The 17,810-nt window shown below is 43.5% G+C and overlaps 3 protein-coding genes and 2 long non-coding RNA genes across 12 annotated transcripts in view; 2 read left to right on the top strand and 3 right to left on the bottom strand.

Annotated features, from left to right (window-relative positions):
- Positions 1-17,810, top strand: part of LOC135333311 (mitogen-activated protein kinase kinase kinase 21-like) — a 101,566-nt gene that overhangs the window by 6,255 nt on the left and 77,501 nt on the right. The window lies entirely within an intron of this gene.
- Positions 63-1,238, bottom strand: LOC135333387 (uncharacterized). Its single transcript, XR_010393849.1, has 4 exons — positions 1,126-1,238; positions 740-957; positions 334-607; positions 63-161 (listed from the first exon to the last, which is right to left on the bottom strand). It is a non-coding gene; the product is annotated as an uncharacterized LOC135333387 (long non-coding RNA).
- On the bottom strand, positions 5,150-7,205 carry LOC135333390 (uncharacterized). 2 transcript variants are annotated; one of them, XR_010393857.1, is made up of 3 exons: positions 6,803-7,205; positions 5,457-5,805; positions 5,150-5,395 (listed from the first exon to the last, which is right to left on the bottom strand). It is a non-coding gene; the product is annotated as an uncharacterized LOC135333390 (long non-coding RNA). The 2 variants fall into 2 exon arrangements; XR_010393856.1 differs by lacking the exon at positions 6,803-7,205 and having other exon boundaries at positions 5,457-6,761.
- Positions 8,344-9,350, bottom strand: LOC135333370 (CWF19-like protein 1). Its single transcript, XM_064528351.1, has 5 exons — positions 9,343-9,350; positions 9,194-9,278; positions 9,049-9,127; positions 8,884-8,991; positions 8,344-8,820 (listed from the first exon to the last, which is right to left on the bottom strand). Exons 1-5 carry the CDS (start codon positions 9,348-9,350, stop codon positions 8,672-8,674), a joined length of 429 nt encoding a protein of 142 aa, XP_064384421.1. The 3' UTR covers positions 8,344-8,671.
- LOC135333292 (uncharacterized) lies at positions 9,800-12,940 on the top strand. Its single transcript, XM_064528219.1, has 2 exons — positions 9,800-11,320; positions 11,955-12,940. Exons 1-2 carry the CDS (start codon positions 9,806-9,808, stop codon positions 12,867-12,869), a joined length of 2,430 nt encoding a protein of 809 aa, XP_064384289.1. The 5' UTR covers positions 9,800-9,805; the 3' UTR covers positions 12,870-12,940.

Raw genomic sequence — 17,810 nt, 5'->3', positions numbered from 1 at the left:
TTTGCAAGTGTCAGTGATTTAGTTCTCAATGTCCTCCACCTTCATGCTCTCGTACTTCATGACCTTTGTACTCTCAGAGGACTGTGAGGGCGTGGCTGAGGGGGGTGGGAGCAGGCTGTGGGCAACAGTGGCAGCAGAAGGAGTCCTGCTCTCATATGCCACTGTGTGTGTGTGGGGGGGGGGGGGGGGTTAGTTGAGTATGCTATACAGTAAGAGGGTGGGATATATAATTATAGTAGCTGCTGATACATTGTACTAGATACTGTATTAATACGAACAGCTTTCAAAGGTACATGTATTAGAAACAAAGGAGAGATGAGACTATTAACTTACCAGTATTGTTGTTGGTACTGCCGCTGGTATTGGTGGAGTAGATATTTTGGCTGGTGGTTGGCAAATGAACCACTTCTCATCCTTTAGTGCCTCCTCTGCGCTGGGATTGGCGAAGAACACGTCCGGAGTCTTGATAGATTTTGCTCTGACTTTGACATCCATGCACACTCTCAGAGACTAGGACGTTTGTCTTCCTCTGACTAACTGGAGTAGAGGCCAGAGAGTTGAGCTCGTGAGATTCGAAGGATTGGGTGTCGACATCTCTTCCGTTCCACTAATAATTATTTTCACTTATGCAACAGCTATTATGGCATAATTACAATAACTGCAATGTAACTTTAAGCATACCAGCCAAATAAAATACTGTTCCACTATAATCACTTGAAACACATTATTATTTCCTTACATGTATTATGACGACCTTAGATCAGCTTCTGCAAGTTTGGCATACGCTTCAAACAAAAGCACGTAATCACACTGGGATAAGGTTGTACACTGATACTCTGAGAGGACGATATTCCAAAATTGGCCGTGTCCAGATAACTGACTCTGTAGGATAACACATACTCTCCAGGGTGGCAGGGGGAAGGTGGGTGGTTGATGGTTACGTATGGACACCTTGTTCTGTGTACGTGTGGGGAGGAGGGGACAGTTGAGATTAGTTGGTTGCTCTACTCAGCAATCAAATATAACACACATACTAGAATACTGTTCCATGCAATCACTTCAAACACATTATACAATCACTCATCAGTAGTAACTTTAGTACTGAATGCTCTAGTCTAAGCATACCAGCTGAAGAGATAGACTACTGAAGAGAGTTGAGCTTGATTTTCTGATTTTCATCCTCAGATCTTGATTTGTGGTATTCTAAATAATGTGCAAGCTGTACGAGCCACACCTCCTTTTGCTGCAAAAAAAAAGGAAGGGCGTATCTCTACCACCTGATCTGAACTGGCTTCTTGTTTTTCTCATACTTCACCAAGATCAAGCTTTTTTTACACTGAGGCAAACACTGAGGTAAGAATATAATACTGTAAACTGCGTATGGTCCTGTAAGACAGCTCATTTTACACTGCCATGCATGCAATAATTATTTACAAAGCTGAATCATAGATCTAGAATAGCTTGACTTTTCATATTTAATATTGCATGCTTTTCTATTCTTACAGTAACAAAGACAATGGCTGTAAATCCACAAGCTTTCGAGCAGTTCACTCTAAGACAAATTCGCATCACTGAGAATGAGTTTGGACGAGGTTCCAACGCTGTTGTCATGGAGCTAGAGTATCGAGGACTGAAATGTGCCGGCAAGAAGCTTCACAGAGCTCTGTATGAAGCTGGAATCGGGTATGCAGCACGAAGGTATCTGGAGGAGTGTCGCCTGCTCAGTCAAACTAGGCACCCCAACATTGTCCAGTTTCTGGGAGTCTGTTTTGAGGAAGGCTCTCAGTTCCCCATCCTAGTCATGGAGTTCCTCCCCACCAACTTAACCAGCTGTCTCGAGCGCTACGGTATTCTCCCCGATGAGATCAACTTCTCCATCCTCCATGACATTTCACTGGGCCTGGTCTACCTCCATGGTCAAACACCAGTCATTGTGCACAGAGACCTCTCAGCCAACAATGTCCTCTTGTCCACCAACATGACGGCCAAGATATCCGATCTGGGGGTTGCTCGAATATTGAACCTGACCCCCCTTCAAGTGAGTCGAATGACGGAGACCCCTGGTACCCCAGCATACATGCCCCCCGAAGTGATGATTGCCGACCCCCACTATGACACCAGTGTGGATGTGTTCTCCTTTGGGATCATGATGATTCACACCTTCACAACAGAGTGGCCACTACCAAGTATCGGCCAGACACGAATCGATCCTACCGATCCCAATGGTCTGATACCAGTAACAGAAGCTGAACGACGTGAACATTTTCTTCGAAAGATTTCCCCAGACCACCCTCTGATGGACCTCATCATGCGCTGTCTCAGCAACAACCCTCAGCAAAGGCCTAGAGCAGTGGAGATAGTGGGTCGGATGGTGGGTGTGGTACTTGAACACCCTCCCTCCTTTGAGAACAGAGTGGAGATGCTCCAGCGAGTGAGTGCCCTACTGACAGAGAAGAGGGAGCTTGAGGAAGAGGTTGTGAGGAAGGACTCGGCAATCCAGGAGAAAGCAGGAGAGAACGAGGCACTGGCGGAGGAGAAAAGACGACAAGAGGAAGAAAGTGAAAACACTGTCGAGCGTATGCAGTTGGTGCACTCTGTAGAAACTGATCAACTAGTAACTGAACATAGTGTAGAGATAGAGGATCTCAGAGTTGAATTGGAGCTCAAAGAATCATTGGCTGCCACAAAAGATGCACTGGTGAATTCTAAAGATACTACCATCGCTAGGTTAGAAACTCGATGTAAGCAACTCACTGAAGAGGTGGAGCAACAAATTGCCAACACCCACAACGAGCTTGTATCTAAAGCTACGAAAATAGCTCAACTGGAAACAGATGTCACCAATCTCACTGCACAAGTGGAACAAGACCAAGCTCGTTTAGCAGATAAAGATTCCACAATTTCTGTCAAAGATTTAACTATTGCTGACAAAGATTCGACTATTTTTGCCAAAGATTTGACTATTGCTGACAAAGATTCGATGCTTGCCTCCAAGGACACTTCCCTTCAGAAGAATAAAACCACCATTCAGAGTTTAAACGACCAGCTCACTAAAACCAGAGACTACCTGACCAGCAAACCACAGGTGAGCTCATCAACACTGTACCACTAAGTGCAGTGGCTGGATCGAGCCCCCCCCCCCATATTTCTAAGTAGAGATGACTTATCCAAGCTGTACTATGTAGATAGCCTTACACTTATCCATTAAAAAAACTACAGCCCCCCCCCATTGAGAAATTGCTTCCTACGCCACTGCACCTAAACATGACTGTCATATCTCTTATTGTATCACCACTCTAATAGAAGTAAGTACCGTAAGACCTCGATTTAAAGCGACGCTTTTTAATAATATTACGAAGCCAAAGGTTTAAAATTTATATTGAAGTCCTGGTGTCGCATATTTAGACGGTCGCATCTAATTGGAGGTAACTTTACAGAGTCTACTTGCCTTGATTTCAGGCCGCTTAAAAACACTGATTTTCCAGTGGGCTACAATCGAGGCTAGGGAGTGGCTACATTTACCTTTACATGTTTAGAATACGACATTAAAAAATAATTGGGTGTCGCATATTTTAGAGGGTCGCTGTAAATCGAGGTCTTTTACGGTAACTGTTGAATGTTCCAATTGATCGCCAAGTACATTATGCAGTGCCTAGGTTTAGAATGGAAGTTGTTGTGTATATTACCGTTCCACCAAGGTATTCTGAAAATTCTGTTTGCGATGCCTCGGCAATAAGAATCAATCGGCTACCGTATAATCTGTGAATATAATATTATGTTGCAGTATGATAATCACTATTATATAAATAACCCTCAAATTAGAATAATTTGTGTCCCACAGGATCGATTGATAATATTTTTTGTTGCTATGGTAATACATTCCAAATGCTCTTAATTACAAGCTACACAATCATGCAACACACAAGTTATTGACTCTCTGTATTCTCCAGTCCCTACAGGTTCAGTTGTCCTACAGTCAGTGCTCTGAGACTCCAGTGAAGATGTCTGAGGGACTAGCGGTAACCATCAATGGCAAGGTCTACTATGGTGGAGGAATCTGTGATGACGAGCACTGTGTCTACTGTTACGATCCGCCACAAGACGTCTGGTCAACTCTGCCCAGACTTCCTGTACACTATTTTGGTCTAGGAGAGGTCAAAGGTGAACTAGTAGCAGTTGGCGGTGTGCATTCATTCGAATCTAAATCCAATGTGGTACATGTGTTTAACAAAAGAAGGAACTGGAAACGGATAATCCCACCCATGCCCACAGCGAGGAGTTCACCAGCAGTCGTTAGTCTCCCAACGCATCTGATTGTAGCAGGAGGTCTGGGCTCTGGTGGCTACACTGATAATGTTGAGATCTACAACATCAGCACCTCCCAGTGGAGCGAGACAGACAGACTACCGTATGCTTGTTATGACCAAAGAGGAATTGTCTGCAACAACACAGTGTACCTAATGGGGGGATATGACGACAATCCTCTAAACAAGGTGTGTGCTGCTCAAGTCGACAAGCTCATCTCAGCAGACCGACAGGATGATGGGAGTGCCAATAAAGCCGACTCTATCTGGAATACAATATCCAACACACCGTTTTACTTTCCCTCCCCTGTAACGATATCCGACACCCTCTTTGCTGTTGGTGGACTGGATAGTGAAGCCACTCAAAGGATCTACGCCTACTCGTCCTCGATGGACTCCTGGCTCTACGTTGGTGATCTACCATCTCCTATAGCATACGCTGCCACTGTGTCACTGTCTCCATCAGAGTGCCTTATGATTGGAGGATTTAACAAAGAAAGAGAAATACAATCTACTGTGTATAAAATTAGAACTGCAACAACTATTTCTTAATTGTTTTGGTATAATTATAAAATTATAAATAACCCAAATTTTCATGATAATTGTTTTCTAGAGTGAAACATGTTATACTAGCTTGCATGGTACTAATTACTAGTAGAGGTTACAGTATAAGTAGAGGTATATAATGTGTGTATAGCATGCAACCAGCCCCTCCCCCTTATTGACTATTGCAATGTCAGCATAACTACCCTCCTCCAGCTCATGGACAGCATTCTAATACAACATTGGGACAAGGAAAATAATTGCCCACTGATATTGATCTGCACTCCTATAACTATATAATATATATGGCCAACCATAATTATTATTGGACAACTAGCTAATACACAAAACATCAATTATACAAAAGTAAAAGTGAAAATAAAGAAATTAATCATCGTTGTCAGTTGCATGTGAAATCAAAATAACATGGTTCAAAGTTCTTCCTCATTTCTAGAGCAGCTTTCGTCTCCTTGTCCTTTGTTGCCAGACACGACTTCCAGTTGATCCAATTGGGCAGATTCAGAACGAGAGGAGCAGCCAACACCTCCCTGCAGCCGATATTGCAACCAATAAAAGCATTCAACATGTCATTAATTGGTTTTTAGTTACCTTCCAAATTGGAGAGAGACGTCCGTACGTATTGTTCCAGGAACTAGAACAGTTTGTGTGTTCACTCGATAGGTATGATGACAGATTTGTGGAAGAGACATTTGCTGAGTATGCAATAGAAAGGTTAGAGGTGTGCATTGTCGGTGTGACGAGACTCACGAATATGTTCTTACCTACTCACTTGAGAGTGCTGTTTACCTCATGAGCTCACAGTAGTAGAAACATACTATAACCTATATTCAGTGATCTGGTTGTTTGTCTGCGTGAGTTGGTAAGAAAATGGTCTTGTGAACACATTTCTCCCATCATCAAACTCTGCCAGGAAGTATGGGACACCAGTGTACGCAAGCTGTGTGTGTGTGTGTGTATGTGTGTGTGCGCGTGTGCGTGTGTGTGTCTGTGTGTGTGTACGTGTGTGTGTGTGGTGTGTGTATGGGGGAGGAGGGTGTGTGTGTGTGTGTGTGTGTGTGTGTGTGTGTGTGTGGGACACCAGTGTACGCAATCTGTGTGTGTGTGTGTGTGTGTGTGTGTGTGTGTGTGTGTGTGTGTGTGTGTGTGTGTGTGTGTGGGACACCAGTGTACGCAATCTGTGTGTGTGTGTGTGTGTGTGTGTGTGTGTGTGTGTGTGTGTGTGTGTGTGTGTGTGGGACACCAGTGTACGCAATCTGTGTGTGTGTGTGTGTGTGTGTGTGTGTGTGTGTGTGTGTGTGTGTGTGTGTGTGTGTGTGTGGGGGGGACACCAGTGTACGCAATCTGTGTGTGTGTGTGTGTGTGTGTGTGTGTGTGGGTGGGAGGCCCTCAGAGAGGGTGTGTGTGTGTGTGTATGGGTGGGTGGGAGGCCCTCAGGGACGGTGTGTGTGTAGCAAAACTAATAGCTTGAACACTAATTTTAAGGCTCTCATCTACTACATGTACGTCTAGGATGGTCCTATAGCCGGGTTGTCTTCGCAAGTAGCAGTTAAGAGGCACCATACACTTCCCATAGCCTGTACAGATCCAATCCAATCTACCATACACACACTAACATGTACCGTATTTATACAATGTTTCCACATAATTATGTAAGTTTGCGAATGCTAATGGCTTCACAAATAAGATTGCAAAGACCTATATTGTATGACATCACGATCTTTGCTAGATGGCCTCTTTCTAAAATCATAAAACCGTTGAAATTGAATACACAGAATTCAAGTTATGGCAGCTGAAAGAGTCCCTGAACCATTGAATGATTAAAAAGAGAAATCACATTTCTCTGTTTGCCCTCAAAACCTTGTAGCCTAATCTCAACACATCAACCATACAGTATCAATCACATCACATGATAATACGGCCTTGACGGTACTGACCTGTAGTTGACCTGTAGTTGAAGATGCTGTGATTTGTAGTTTCTCTCGAAGATGACACACGACTGATCTTTGCTGTTGAAGTACTTCCTCAGAGCACTCTTAAACTGTCCAAGCTCCTCCAAAACCTCTTACAGTAATAGAGCACAGGTCATACAGTGTACATGCATGATATATGGTATAGTGATCTCTGCTTACACAGTGGGCAGACCAACAGTGGCTGTACTAAAGAGGTGGTCTGCTAACACAGGTCCAAACACATGCTATGGAGACTTTGGGGCCCATGAACCTGGCTGTATTATAGAGGGTGGCCTACTTACAGGCTGACCACTACAGACTGCTAAATAGTACACACAGAGCATGGAAACATACTCTCCACAATACAAACAATGACTGTACACACACAGCAGTGGTACACACAGCACATGAACTCACTGGTGGTGCGTCAGTGGAGGCTGCATAGTGACCGATGGGTAGGACCAGCACATGCTCTGGTACCATCCCACCCTTGGATAAAGCCAGGTACGTCTATATAGGGTATACAATACAAACTGTTAGTGGTCTGCTATTTGTGAGCTACATTGTATTTTGTATGTGCAGTATTAGCAAGTACAACACACTCTATCTCACATGATCTCCGATGGAGACCACGAGCACGGCCCCCTGGGCTGGGGAGGGGGTCGTCTCTTTGCAGGGGGTCCTCTGTCCTGTTGTCTCTTCTGTTTGCGATGAGCAGAATCAAGAGCCCTCTGATCAAAGAAGAAGTTAGGCCCAGCTTCCTCTTGAGACTCCCTCTGCACAGTGTGTGGGAGTAGGTACACAATAAACTTTGACCTCAGCAAACATGGAGGATTTGAACTACAACACAAATGGTGATATCTAGAGATAGGACTCTCAGAGTGCTACATAACGGAAGTTTTTGTTTGGAAAACTACAAGTATAACTATTGCTCCTTCAACGATAGCTAGACATTATGGGATAATACGAAATTTTCCTTACCAAAGATTTGTGTAGGGACAGTTGGTGGCAGTGGGTGGTTGCTGAGTCAGCTCTTTCTCGTCCATGGAGCTCATGGGTGTGACAGAGAATGCATACAGGTACTGCAGGTATGAAGATGATGTCATCATTAATAACATGTAATACTAATGTGACTAGAATGATTTCAACTCACTCTTTTCTTCTTGTCTGGATTTCCCACTTGAGCCAAAGCTAAGAACCGTGTCACATGATGTGGCTTGCCTTGGAGGATTTTGTGATTCCTGCATGAAATGAAGCACAATACAGTTAGCATCAAAAGTTGTGGAGGTATTACTGTGTAGGGATATAAAGATGAGGACATGTAACATGTACGTATAATTATAATGAACGGTCAAAACTTTAGTTCCGTTGGTTAAATCATAATTCTGATTTCTGTGAATAAAAAATGTATACTTATTTTCAGCCTGATTTCCTGTTCTAAATTTGGGACTTGAACGAACTCAGAAAATCAACAGAAGCAGACTCTAGTACTCTAATAATACAGGGATGGTTGTACTGTACCTGTACGGTATTCTCTCATAGAAGGTTTGGTGTAGAGCTGCAAAATGGTAGCGTGGCTTGAGACACATGGCCAGTTTACTCAGAGGCTTTGCCCCCACTGCACTCAGGTCCAGTCCGTCCTGCATGAGCATAAGGTATTATTAAGGTACTGGTCCATCCTACAATAACTGGGAGCTAGGTCTCACAGGAGCCACTGTGAACTTGTCCACTGCCCCGGGCCAATCAGAGGTGAGGAGAATGTCCACTCCACGGTAGCCCTCTCCACTGCACTGACCCTCCAGCCAGGACACATCAGAGTCAGTGAAATATGGTCGCTAGAGGGAGAAACAAAAACTAGTTCAACAACTTCTCCAGGTGATTGGGAAGAGAACTGACCAATAGATTATCTCCCTTGTCTTGATGCTGATAGGTCCTCCCCTGGTAGCTCCCACTGAGATAGGCCACCCTCAGACCACTGGACGCACTGTACACTCCACGCTGACCTGTAATGGAGTGTGACTCATGTGTGTACTGATAGAGTGGTTAACAACATGCATACACTGTACCTAGACATGTGACATTGGGGCAAAGCTCTCCTCCATCACGTGACAAGTCTCCATAGAACTGGCCATGCTCAGTCCAACACGGGCCAAGGATGAACGTCGGTAGAGGCACTGTGCATGGGGGTGTAATAAATGTCAGAGGAAGGTGATTTAATATCGTTTAATTACCTGTTTCCACCCCCTCCCGATACTTGCTCCACTCCTCCTGGCAGCCAGAGCTAAAGAAAGATCCAACACACAACAGCAGCTACATAAAGGGACAATAATAGCACTGGAACTGCAGTGAGTGTGTGCATCCATTGTATGTAGCTACCTCAAAGTCTTTGTTCTTGGAGAGGATGCTCTGGACTCTGCTAAACAGTTGCTTGAAGTGACCCTCCACATCTCCACACACCAGACTGAGTGAGGGGGAGAAGGAGATCTAGGTGAGTACACTTGCACTAGAGCTAGCTAGCTCCTTACATTTTCATCCTTGACTTGGTTGGTATCCTAAATAATGCACAAAACCTTGTACAAGCCACACCCCTTTTGCTTTGCACAAGTAAACAAAATCTTTCCTCTTTCGCTTGTTCTTGACCTTCTCGTTCTGTTGGCCACTACAGCTAGCTTTCTAGCTCCATAAACTTCACCTCTATCAAGCTTTCTATACAGTACAGGTGAGATCAACTGAATAGCTTTTATATACATACCATAACTGCATGTGTTCTTGTATTAAAGCCTGGGCCTATACATTGGCAATATAACACAGGTCATAGCCAAAGGATTTTTTTTGTTACTTGCTTCTATTTCAATTGGATTGCCTATTATTATTCCACAGTATCCATTAAAAGAAGACATAATCGTTATAACTTCACTTTTTAATATATTATAGCTGGATCACCTTTTTCATATTGCATGCTTTTCTATTCCCACAATAACGAAGACAATGGCTGTAAATCCACAAGCTTTCGAGCAGTTCACTCTGAGACAAATTCGCATCACTGAGAATGAGTTTGGACGAGGTTCCTACGCTGTTGTCATGGAGCTAGAGTATCGAGGACTGAAATGTGCCGGCAAGAAGCTTTATCGAGTTCTCTACGAGACTGGAATCGGGCATGCAGCACGAAGGTATCTGGAGGAGTGTCACCTGCTCAGTCAAACTAGGCACCCCAACATTGTCCAGTTTCTGGGAGTCTGTTTTGAGGAAGGCTCTCAGTTCCCCATCCTAGTCATGGAGTTCCTCCCCACCAACTTGACCAGCTGTCTCGAGCGCTACGGTATTCTCCCCGATGAGATCAACTTCTCTATCCTCCATGACGTCTCACTGGGCCTGGTCTACCTCCATGGCCAAACACCAGTCATTGTGCACAGAGACCTCTCAGCCAACAATGTCCTCTTGTCCACCAACATGACGGCCAAGATATCCGATCTAGGGGTTGCTCGAATATTGAACCTGACCCCCCTTCAAGTGAGTCGAATGACGGAGACCCCTGGTACCCCAGCGTACATGCCCCCCGAAGTGATGGTTGCCAACCCCTACTACAACACCAGTGTGGATGTGTTCTCCTTTGGAATCATGATGATTCACACCTTCACAGCAGAGTGGCCACTACCAAGTATTGGCCCCACCAGAATCGATCCTACCAATCCCAATGGTTTGATACCAGTGACAGAAGCTGAACGACGTGAAGAGTTTCTTCAAAAGATTTCCCCAGACCACCCTCTGATGGACCTCATCATGCGCTGTCTCAGCAACAACCCTCAGCAAAGGCCTAGAGCAGCGGAGATAGTGGGTCGGATGGTGGGTGTGGTACTTGAACACCCTCCCTCCTTTGAGAACAGAGTGGAGATGCTCCAGCGAGTGAGTGCCCTACTGACAGAGAAGAGGGAGCTTGAGGAAGAGGTTGTGAGGAAGGACTCGGCAATCCAGGAGAAAGCAGGAGAGAACGAGGCACTGGCGGAGGAGAAAAGACGACAAGAGGAAGAAAGTGAAAACACTGTCAAGCGTATGCAGTTGGTGCACTCTGTGGAAACTGATCAGTTTAAATTGGAGATTGAAAATCTTAAAGGTCAACTCGAAGATCAAGAGACAATTGTGAACACAAAAGATGCATTTATTGTCTCCAAAGATGCTAGGATAACTGAGGTAGAAACTCGATGTAAGCAACTCACTGAAGAGGTGGAGCAACAAATTGCCAACGTCAACTACACTCAAAACGAGCTTGCATCTAAAGCTACGAAAATAACTCAACTGGAAACAGATGTATCCAATCTCACTGCACAAGTGGAACAAAAGCAAGCAGAAAAAAACTCTATTATCGCTCATAAAGATACGACTATCGCTCACAAAGATTCGATGCTTGCCTCCAAAGACACTTCCCTTCAGAAGAATAAAACCACCATGCAGAGTTTAAACGACCAACTGACCAAAACCAGAGACTACCTGACCAGCAAACCACAGGTGAGCTCATCAACACTGTACCACTAAGTGCACACATCTAACATATGATACTCTCATATCTCTTATTATATCGCTACCCTAATAGAAGTACCAAGTCTAAAGCTTATAATGAATTGATGGTCATGCATGAACAACTGTGTTGTAATGCAGCGTGTAATCCAGGCTATGTGTTCAATTGATTCTACCTTTAGTTAGTACGTCACTTACTTACTGTTCCCATTGTAGTGAGCCACAGGCATATCTCCTATTGCCACCCTAATAGAAGCTAGTGCCAAGTCTAAAGCTTACTGTTATTGATCGCCAAATAATTTTTGTTGCGATGCCTCGATAATTAGAATGACAGTTGTTGTGTATTATAGTGTGGCTTGTAATCTATGTGTACAATCTCAGCCTCGAAGCTATCCGTACATGTATGTCTATGTGTACAATTAATTCTATAGCTAATTAGCCGTGTACCCAATTGTGATTTATTCTGTTACAGTATACTAATCACCACTCCAATATAAGAGTCAAATTAGAATAGTTTGTGTCCCACAGAATCGATACTGGTTTTGTTGCTATCAATTAAAATCCCTTAATTAATTCTAATTAATCACATGCAACACACACGTTATTGACTCTCTGTATTCTCCAGTCCCTACAGGTTCAGTTTTCCTACAGTCAGTGCTCTGAGGCTCCAGTGAAGATGTATCATGGACTAGCGGTCACCATCAATGGCAAGGTCTACTATGGTAGAGGAATCTGTGATGACGAGTACTGTGTCCACTGTTACGATCCGCCACAAGACGTCTGGTCAACTCTGCCCAGACTTCCTGTACGCTGTTTTGGTCTAGGAGAGGTCAAAGGTGAGCTGGTAGCAGTTGGCGGTGTGGATTCATCACGCTCGAAATCCAACGTGGTACATGTGTTTAACAAAGGAAGGAACTGGAAACGGACGATCTCACGGATGCCCACAGCGAGGGAGTGGCCAGCAGTCGTTAGTCTCCCAACACATCTGGTCGTAGCAGGAGGTCGGTTGGACATATTAAGCTACACTGATAATGTTCTGATCTACAACATCAGCACATCCCAGTGGAGCGAGACAGACAGACTACCGTATGCTTGTGTGGACCAAAGAGGAATTGTCTACAACAACACAGTGTACCTAATGGGGGGATTGGACGGCAAGAATCTAAACAAGGTGTGTGCTGCTCAAGTCGACAAGCTCATCTCAGCAGACCGACAAGATGATGGGAGTGCCAACAAAGTCGACTCTGTCTGGAATACAATATCCAACACACCGTCTTACGCGCCCTCCCCTGTAACGATATCCGACACCCTCTTTGCTGTTGGTGGAGAGGATAGTGAAGATGAAGCCACTCAAAGGATCTACGCCTACTCGTCCTCGATGGACTCCTGGCTCTACGTTGGTGATCTACCATCTCCTATAGCACGTGCTACCACTGTGTCACTGTCTCCAACAGAGTGCCTTATGATCGGGGGATGGAACAATGAATTTGAAAGACAATCTACTGTGTACAGAATGACAACCACAACAACTATTTCTTGATAATTATTATTGTGGTGGTATGATGTTTTGATGTTGATACATAATTGTTTTCTTCAGTAAAACATGAAAAGTTTTTTGGGTGCTTCTTGGTATAACTATTCCTTGCATTACATCATACTATTACACTGTGTATTACATCATAAGCCTGTATATACATTATGTAATGCAGATAAGGTAGGTAAGGCACTGGTAATGTAGGTAATGTAGGTAACACTGGTAATGTAGGTAACACTGGTAATGTAGGTAACACTGGTAATGTAGGTAATGTAGGTAACACTGGTAATGTAGGTAACACTGGTAATGTAGGTAATGTAGGTAACACTGGTAATGTAGGTAACACGGGTAATGTAGGTAATGTAGGTAATGTAGGTAACACGGTAATGTAGGTAATGTAGGTAACACGGGTAATGTAGGTAACACTGGTAATGTAGGTAATGTAGGTAATGTAGGTAACACTGGTAATGTTGGTAACACTGGTAATGCAGGTAATGTAGGTAACACGGGTAATGTAGGTAACACGGGTAATGTAGGTAACACTGGTAATGTAGGTAATGTAGGTAACACTGGTAATGTAGGTAATGTAGGTAACACGGTTAATGTAGGTAACACTGGTAATGTAGGTAATGTAGGTAACACGGGTAATGTAGGTAATGTAGGTAATGTAGGTAACACGGTTAATGTAGGTAACACTGGTAATGTAGGTAATGTAGGTAACACGGGTAATGTAGGTAATGTAGGTAACACGGGTAATGTAGGTAACACTGATAATGTAGGTAATGTAGGTAACACGGGTAATGTAGGTAACACAGGTAATGTAGGTAATGTAGGTAACACTGGTAATGTAGGTAATGTAGGTAATGTAGGTAACACGGTTAATGTAGGTAACACTGGTAATGTAGGTAATGTAGGTAACACGGGTAATGCAGGTAACACGGGTAATGTATAGGTAACACTGGTAATGTAGGTAATGTAGGTAACACTGGTAATGTTGGTAACACGGGTAATGTAGGTAACACAGGTAATGTAGGTAATGTAGGTAACACGGGTAATGTAGGTAATGTAGGTAACACGGGTAATGTTGGTAACACGGGTAATGTAGGTAACACAGGTAATGTAGGTAACACGGGTAATGTAGGTAATGTAGGTAATGCAGGTAATGTAGGTAACACGGGTAATGTAGGTAACACTGGTAATGTAGGTAACACTCGCAATGTAGGTAACACGGGTAATGTTGGTAACACGGGTAATGTAGGTAACACAGGTAATGTAGGTAACACGGGTAATGTAGGTAATGTAGGTAATGCAAGGTAACACGGGTAATGTAGGTAACACTGGTAATGCAGGTAATGTAGGTAACACTGGTAATGTAGGTAATGTAGGTAACACTAACTAAATGAACTAGAATCTAGTAGTGACATTATATCATCCATCTATAATACCCACTTTTTGACTGCATCTGATCAAGGCCTGAAACTTAGCCCAAAATCATCAAGTGATATTGCAAAGCACCTGTTGCACCGACGCAAATCACTAGCTACTTTCGCACAACTGTGTACAATGCAATTGAAATGCACACTGCAAGAGGCACATCATGACGACATCAGTACAGACAGTGGAGATGATACAGATGACGATGATGATGAACCGCGTAAGAAAACGTCGAGGCGACAGTAGAAAACACTTACAGCTACCCATATACTATTTAATCACTATTCTTCATTGTTATTTGTGTCGTTTCAAGGTTGTGTTCATCAATATTCACTGCATGCATATTTCAACTTTACCGTACCATGATATGCACACCGTTACAACCTAAATCCTATCAGTATCTATATACTTATACATTACCTACATTACCTGTGTTACCTACATTACCTACATTACTAGTGTTACCTACATTACCAGTGTTACCTACATTACCAGTGTTACCTACATTACCAGTGTTACCTGCATTACCTACATTACCCGTGTTACCTACATTACCTACATTACGAATACCTATACATTCCCCGTGTTACCTACATTACCTACATTACCTACATTACCAGTGTTACCTACATTACCAGTGTTACCTTGCATTACCTACATTACCAGTGTTACCTACATTACCCGTGTTACCTACATTACCAGTGTTACCTACATTACCTACATTACCTGCATTACCAGTGTTACCTACATTACCCGTGTTACCTACATTACCAGTGTTACCTACATTACCAGTGTTACCTGCATTACCTACATTACCGGTGTCATAAAATTTTAGGCCCCCCATGAGATTGGGCCCCCCCCCGGGCCTAGAATTTTAACATTTTAGGCCCCCTCTTAAAATTTTAGGCCCCCCATTAACAGCGCAACAGCGGTAACATTATGTGACAGTGCATTCTCAAAATACACCAATACAGTCTTCTATGGTCTTCACAGTCTATGCAGTGCCAGTTACTGAATGCAGCTCTCCTCACACACACACATTTCATGCATGTACAGTAGTATACCACAGGGCACTGGTCTCACAGCCATCACACTGGACCATGTCATTCTATGAATCAGGCCTCATGCAGCACAAAGCACATATAGGTGCCAACTGTCCCGAATTGGTCAGGAGTCTGGACTGTCCAAGATTACCCTTGTCTTGAAAGGAAACTGCTTGTGATTCCACCATAGATACAACAGTTTCTCTCTTGACTTCTATCTATGATTCCACATTACTTGAGATCTGAGCCAGTGATGCTATTGGAGCATCGGATCCCCACAACAATTTACATCTTCTATGAAGGCAAACATGGAGGAAGATATGAATTGTTGTCTTTGCACTGAAAATTGTGTGCTTTATACTTTATAATAATTATGAATTCACAAAATTTTGCCTCCTTTGGCGGCCAGCCGCTTGGGGATAACGCCGCCATGTTTTGTCCTGAAATTTGGCAGAGAAAGTAAGCACGAAGTTGCCAATATGGCGATAGATCCAAAATTGCAGAGCTGCATCAAAGCATTTAACTCTTATAGCTATAAGCATGAGTAACTCGAGGCTAGAGTATAACTTGAAAGGTAAATCTTCCTTCACTTTGAATTCCATGATAGTATAATAATGCAAACATTAATTTTTTTGCTACTTTGATACAGAGTCTTTGCATGCATGCAGTCTCTTTGATGCTTTGTCAACTAATAGAGCTAACCTTACCATATTATTATATCTCATTGACTTCGTTCATCGTGCAGAAAAGGATAGCAGAAGAGGGGGGCCTAATCTCACAGTGGGGGGCCTAGAATTTTAACAGATTGGACCCCCTACATTACCTACATTACCCGTGTTACCTACATTACCAGTGTTACCTACATTACCTGTGTTACCTACATTACCAGTGTTACCTACATTACCTACATTACCAGTGTTACCTACATTACCTACATTACCAGTGTTACCTACATTACCTGCATTACCAGCATTACCTAGTGTTACCTACATTACCTACATTACTAGTGTTACCTACGTTACCTGCTACCTACATTACCAGTGCTACCTACACGTACCTATACCAAGGGCGTATAAAAGAAGAGAGGGCATGCAACTCCACTATCAGTACACGTAGCTAGCAGAGTTCAAACGTGGGTGGAGGAATGTGTGCATTTGCATGAAGTGCTAAAAATAGAAATGTCTATTTTTAGCATTTTATGCACAGTCATGCATATTCATCCGCCCACGTTTGAACTCTGCTCATATAGGAGTTGCATGCCCTCTCTTCTTTTATACGCCCTTATGGCGCGCCGTGTGTTTCAATAACAATGTCTGCATATACATAGGCGTGTCCTGGTGTGAATATATCGACATAGCATGCACGTGCAATGATCGCCTTATGCAGTGATCATGTCTGCACATGCAACCATTAGTCTCTGCACATGCAGTGATCATGTCTGCACATGCAACCATTAGTCTCTGCACATGCAGTGATCATGTCTGCACATGCAACCATTAGTCTCTGCGTGTGCAGTGATCATGTCTGCACATGCAGTGATCATGTCTGCACATGCAACCATTAGTCTCTGTGTGTGCAGTGATCATGTCTGCACATGCAACCATTAATCTCTGCACATGCAGTGATCATGTCTGCACATGCAACCATTAGTCTCTGCACATGCAGCGATCATGTCTGCACATGCAACCATTAGTCTCTGCACATGCAGTGATCATGTCTGCACATGCAACCATTAATCTCTGCACATGCAGTACAGTACAGGTGTACCTGAGTCCCATTGAGAAACATATACTTTGACCTGATGCAGCAGCTCTATTTAAAGCACGTGTATCAAAGATGTATTAAAAATTAATGATGGATATAATAGATGATATGGACATGGATGAAGACGAATCTGCCATTGAAGTACTCGGCTGGAACACATTTTGCATGTGCAGACATGATCACTGCATGTGCAGAGACTAATGGTTGCATGTGCAGACATGATCACTGCACACGCAGAGACTAATGGTTGCATGTGCAGACATGATCACTGCATGTGCAGAGACTAATGGTTGCATGTGCAGACATGATCACTGCATGTGCAGAGACTAATGGTTGCATGTGCAGACATGATCACTGCACACGCAGAGACTAATGGTTGCATGTGCAGACATGATCACTGCATGTGCAGAGACTAATGGTTGCATGTGCAGACATGATCACTGCATGTGCAGAGACTAATGGTTGCATGTGCAGACATGATCACTGCATGTGCAGAGACTAATGGTTGCATGTGCAGACATGATCACTGCATAAGGCGATATGCAGACATTGTTATTGAAACACACGGCGCGCCATACGCCCTTGCCTATACACTGTGCATTACTATGATTATGATGTAATACACAGTGTAATAGTATGATGTAATGCAAGGAATAGTTTAGCCTCCTTCACCGGCCTTTGAAAGAAGGCCTGCTATCGACTGCTT

The sequence above is a fragment of the Halichondria panicea genome, chromosome 3 (genome assembly GCF_963675165.1).
Source record: "Halichondria panicea chromosome 3, odHalPani1.1, whole genome shotgun sequence".
Taxonomy (NCBI): Eukaryota; Metazoa; Porifera; class Demospongiae; order Suberitida; family Halichondriidae; genus Halichondria; species Halichondria panicea.
This window is presented reverse-complemented; position numbering and strand designations above follow the sequence as displayed.

Coding starts and splice junctions, on each gene's coding strand:
- LOC135333370 (XM_064528351.1), bottom strand. Junction 9,128..9,193: donor CCAAGAACAAAGACTTTGAG/GTAGCTACATAC, acceptor CCCTTTATGTAG/CTGCTGTTGTGTGTTGGATC. Junction 8,821..8,883: donor CCCCAATGTCACATGTCTAG/GTACAGTGTATG, acceptor ACTCCATTACAG/GTCAGCGTGGAGTGTACAGT.
- LOC135333292 (XM_064528219.1), top strand. CDS start 9,806: ATGGCTGTAAATCCACAAGCTTTCGAGCAGTTCACTCTGAGACAAATT. Junction 11,321..11,954: donor ACCTGACCAGCAAACCACAG/GTGAGCTCATCA, acceptor TGTATTCTCCAG/TCCCTACAGGTTCAGTTTTC.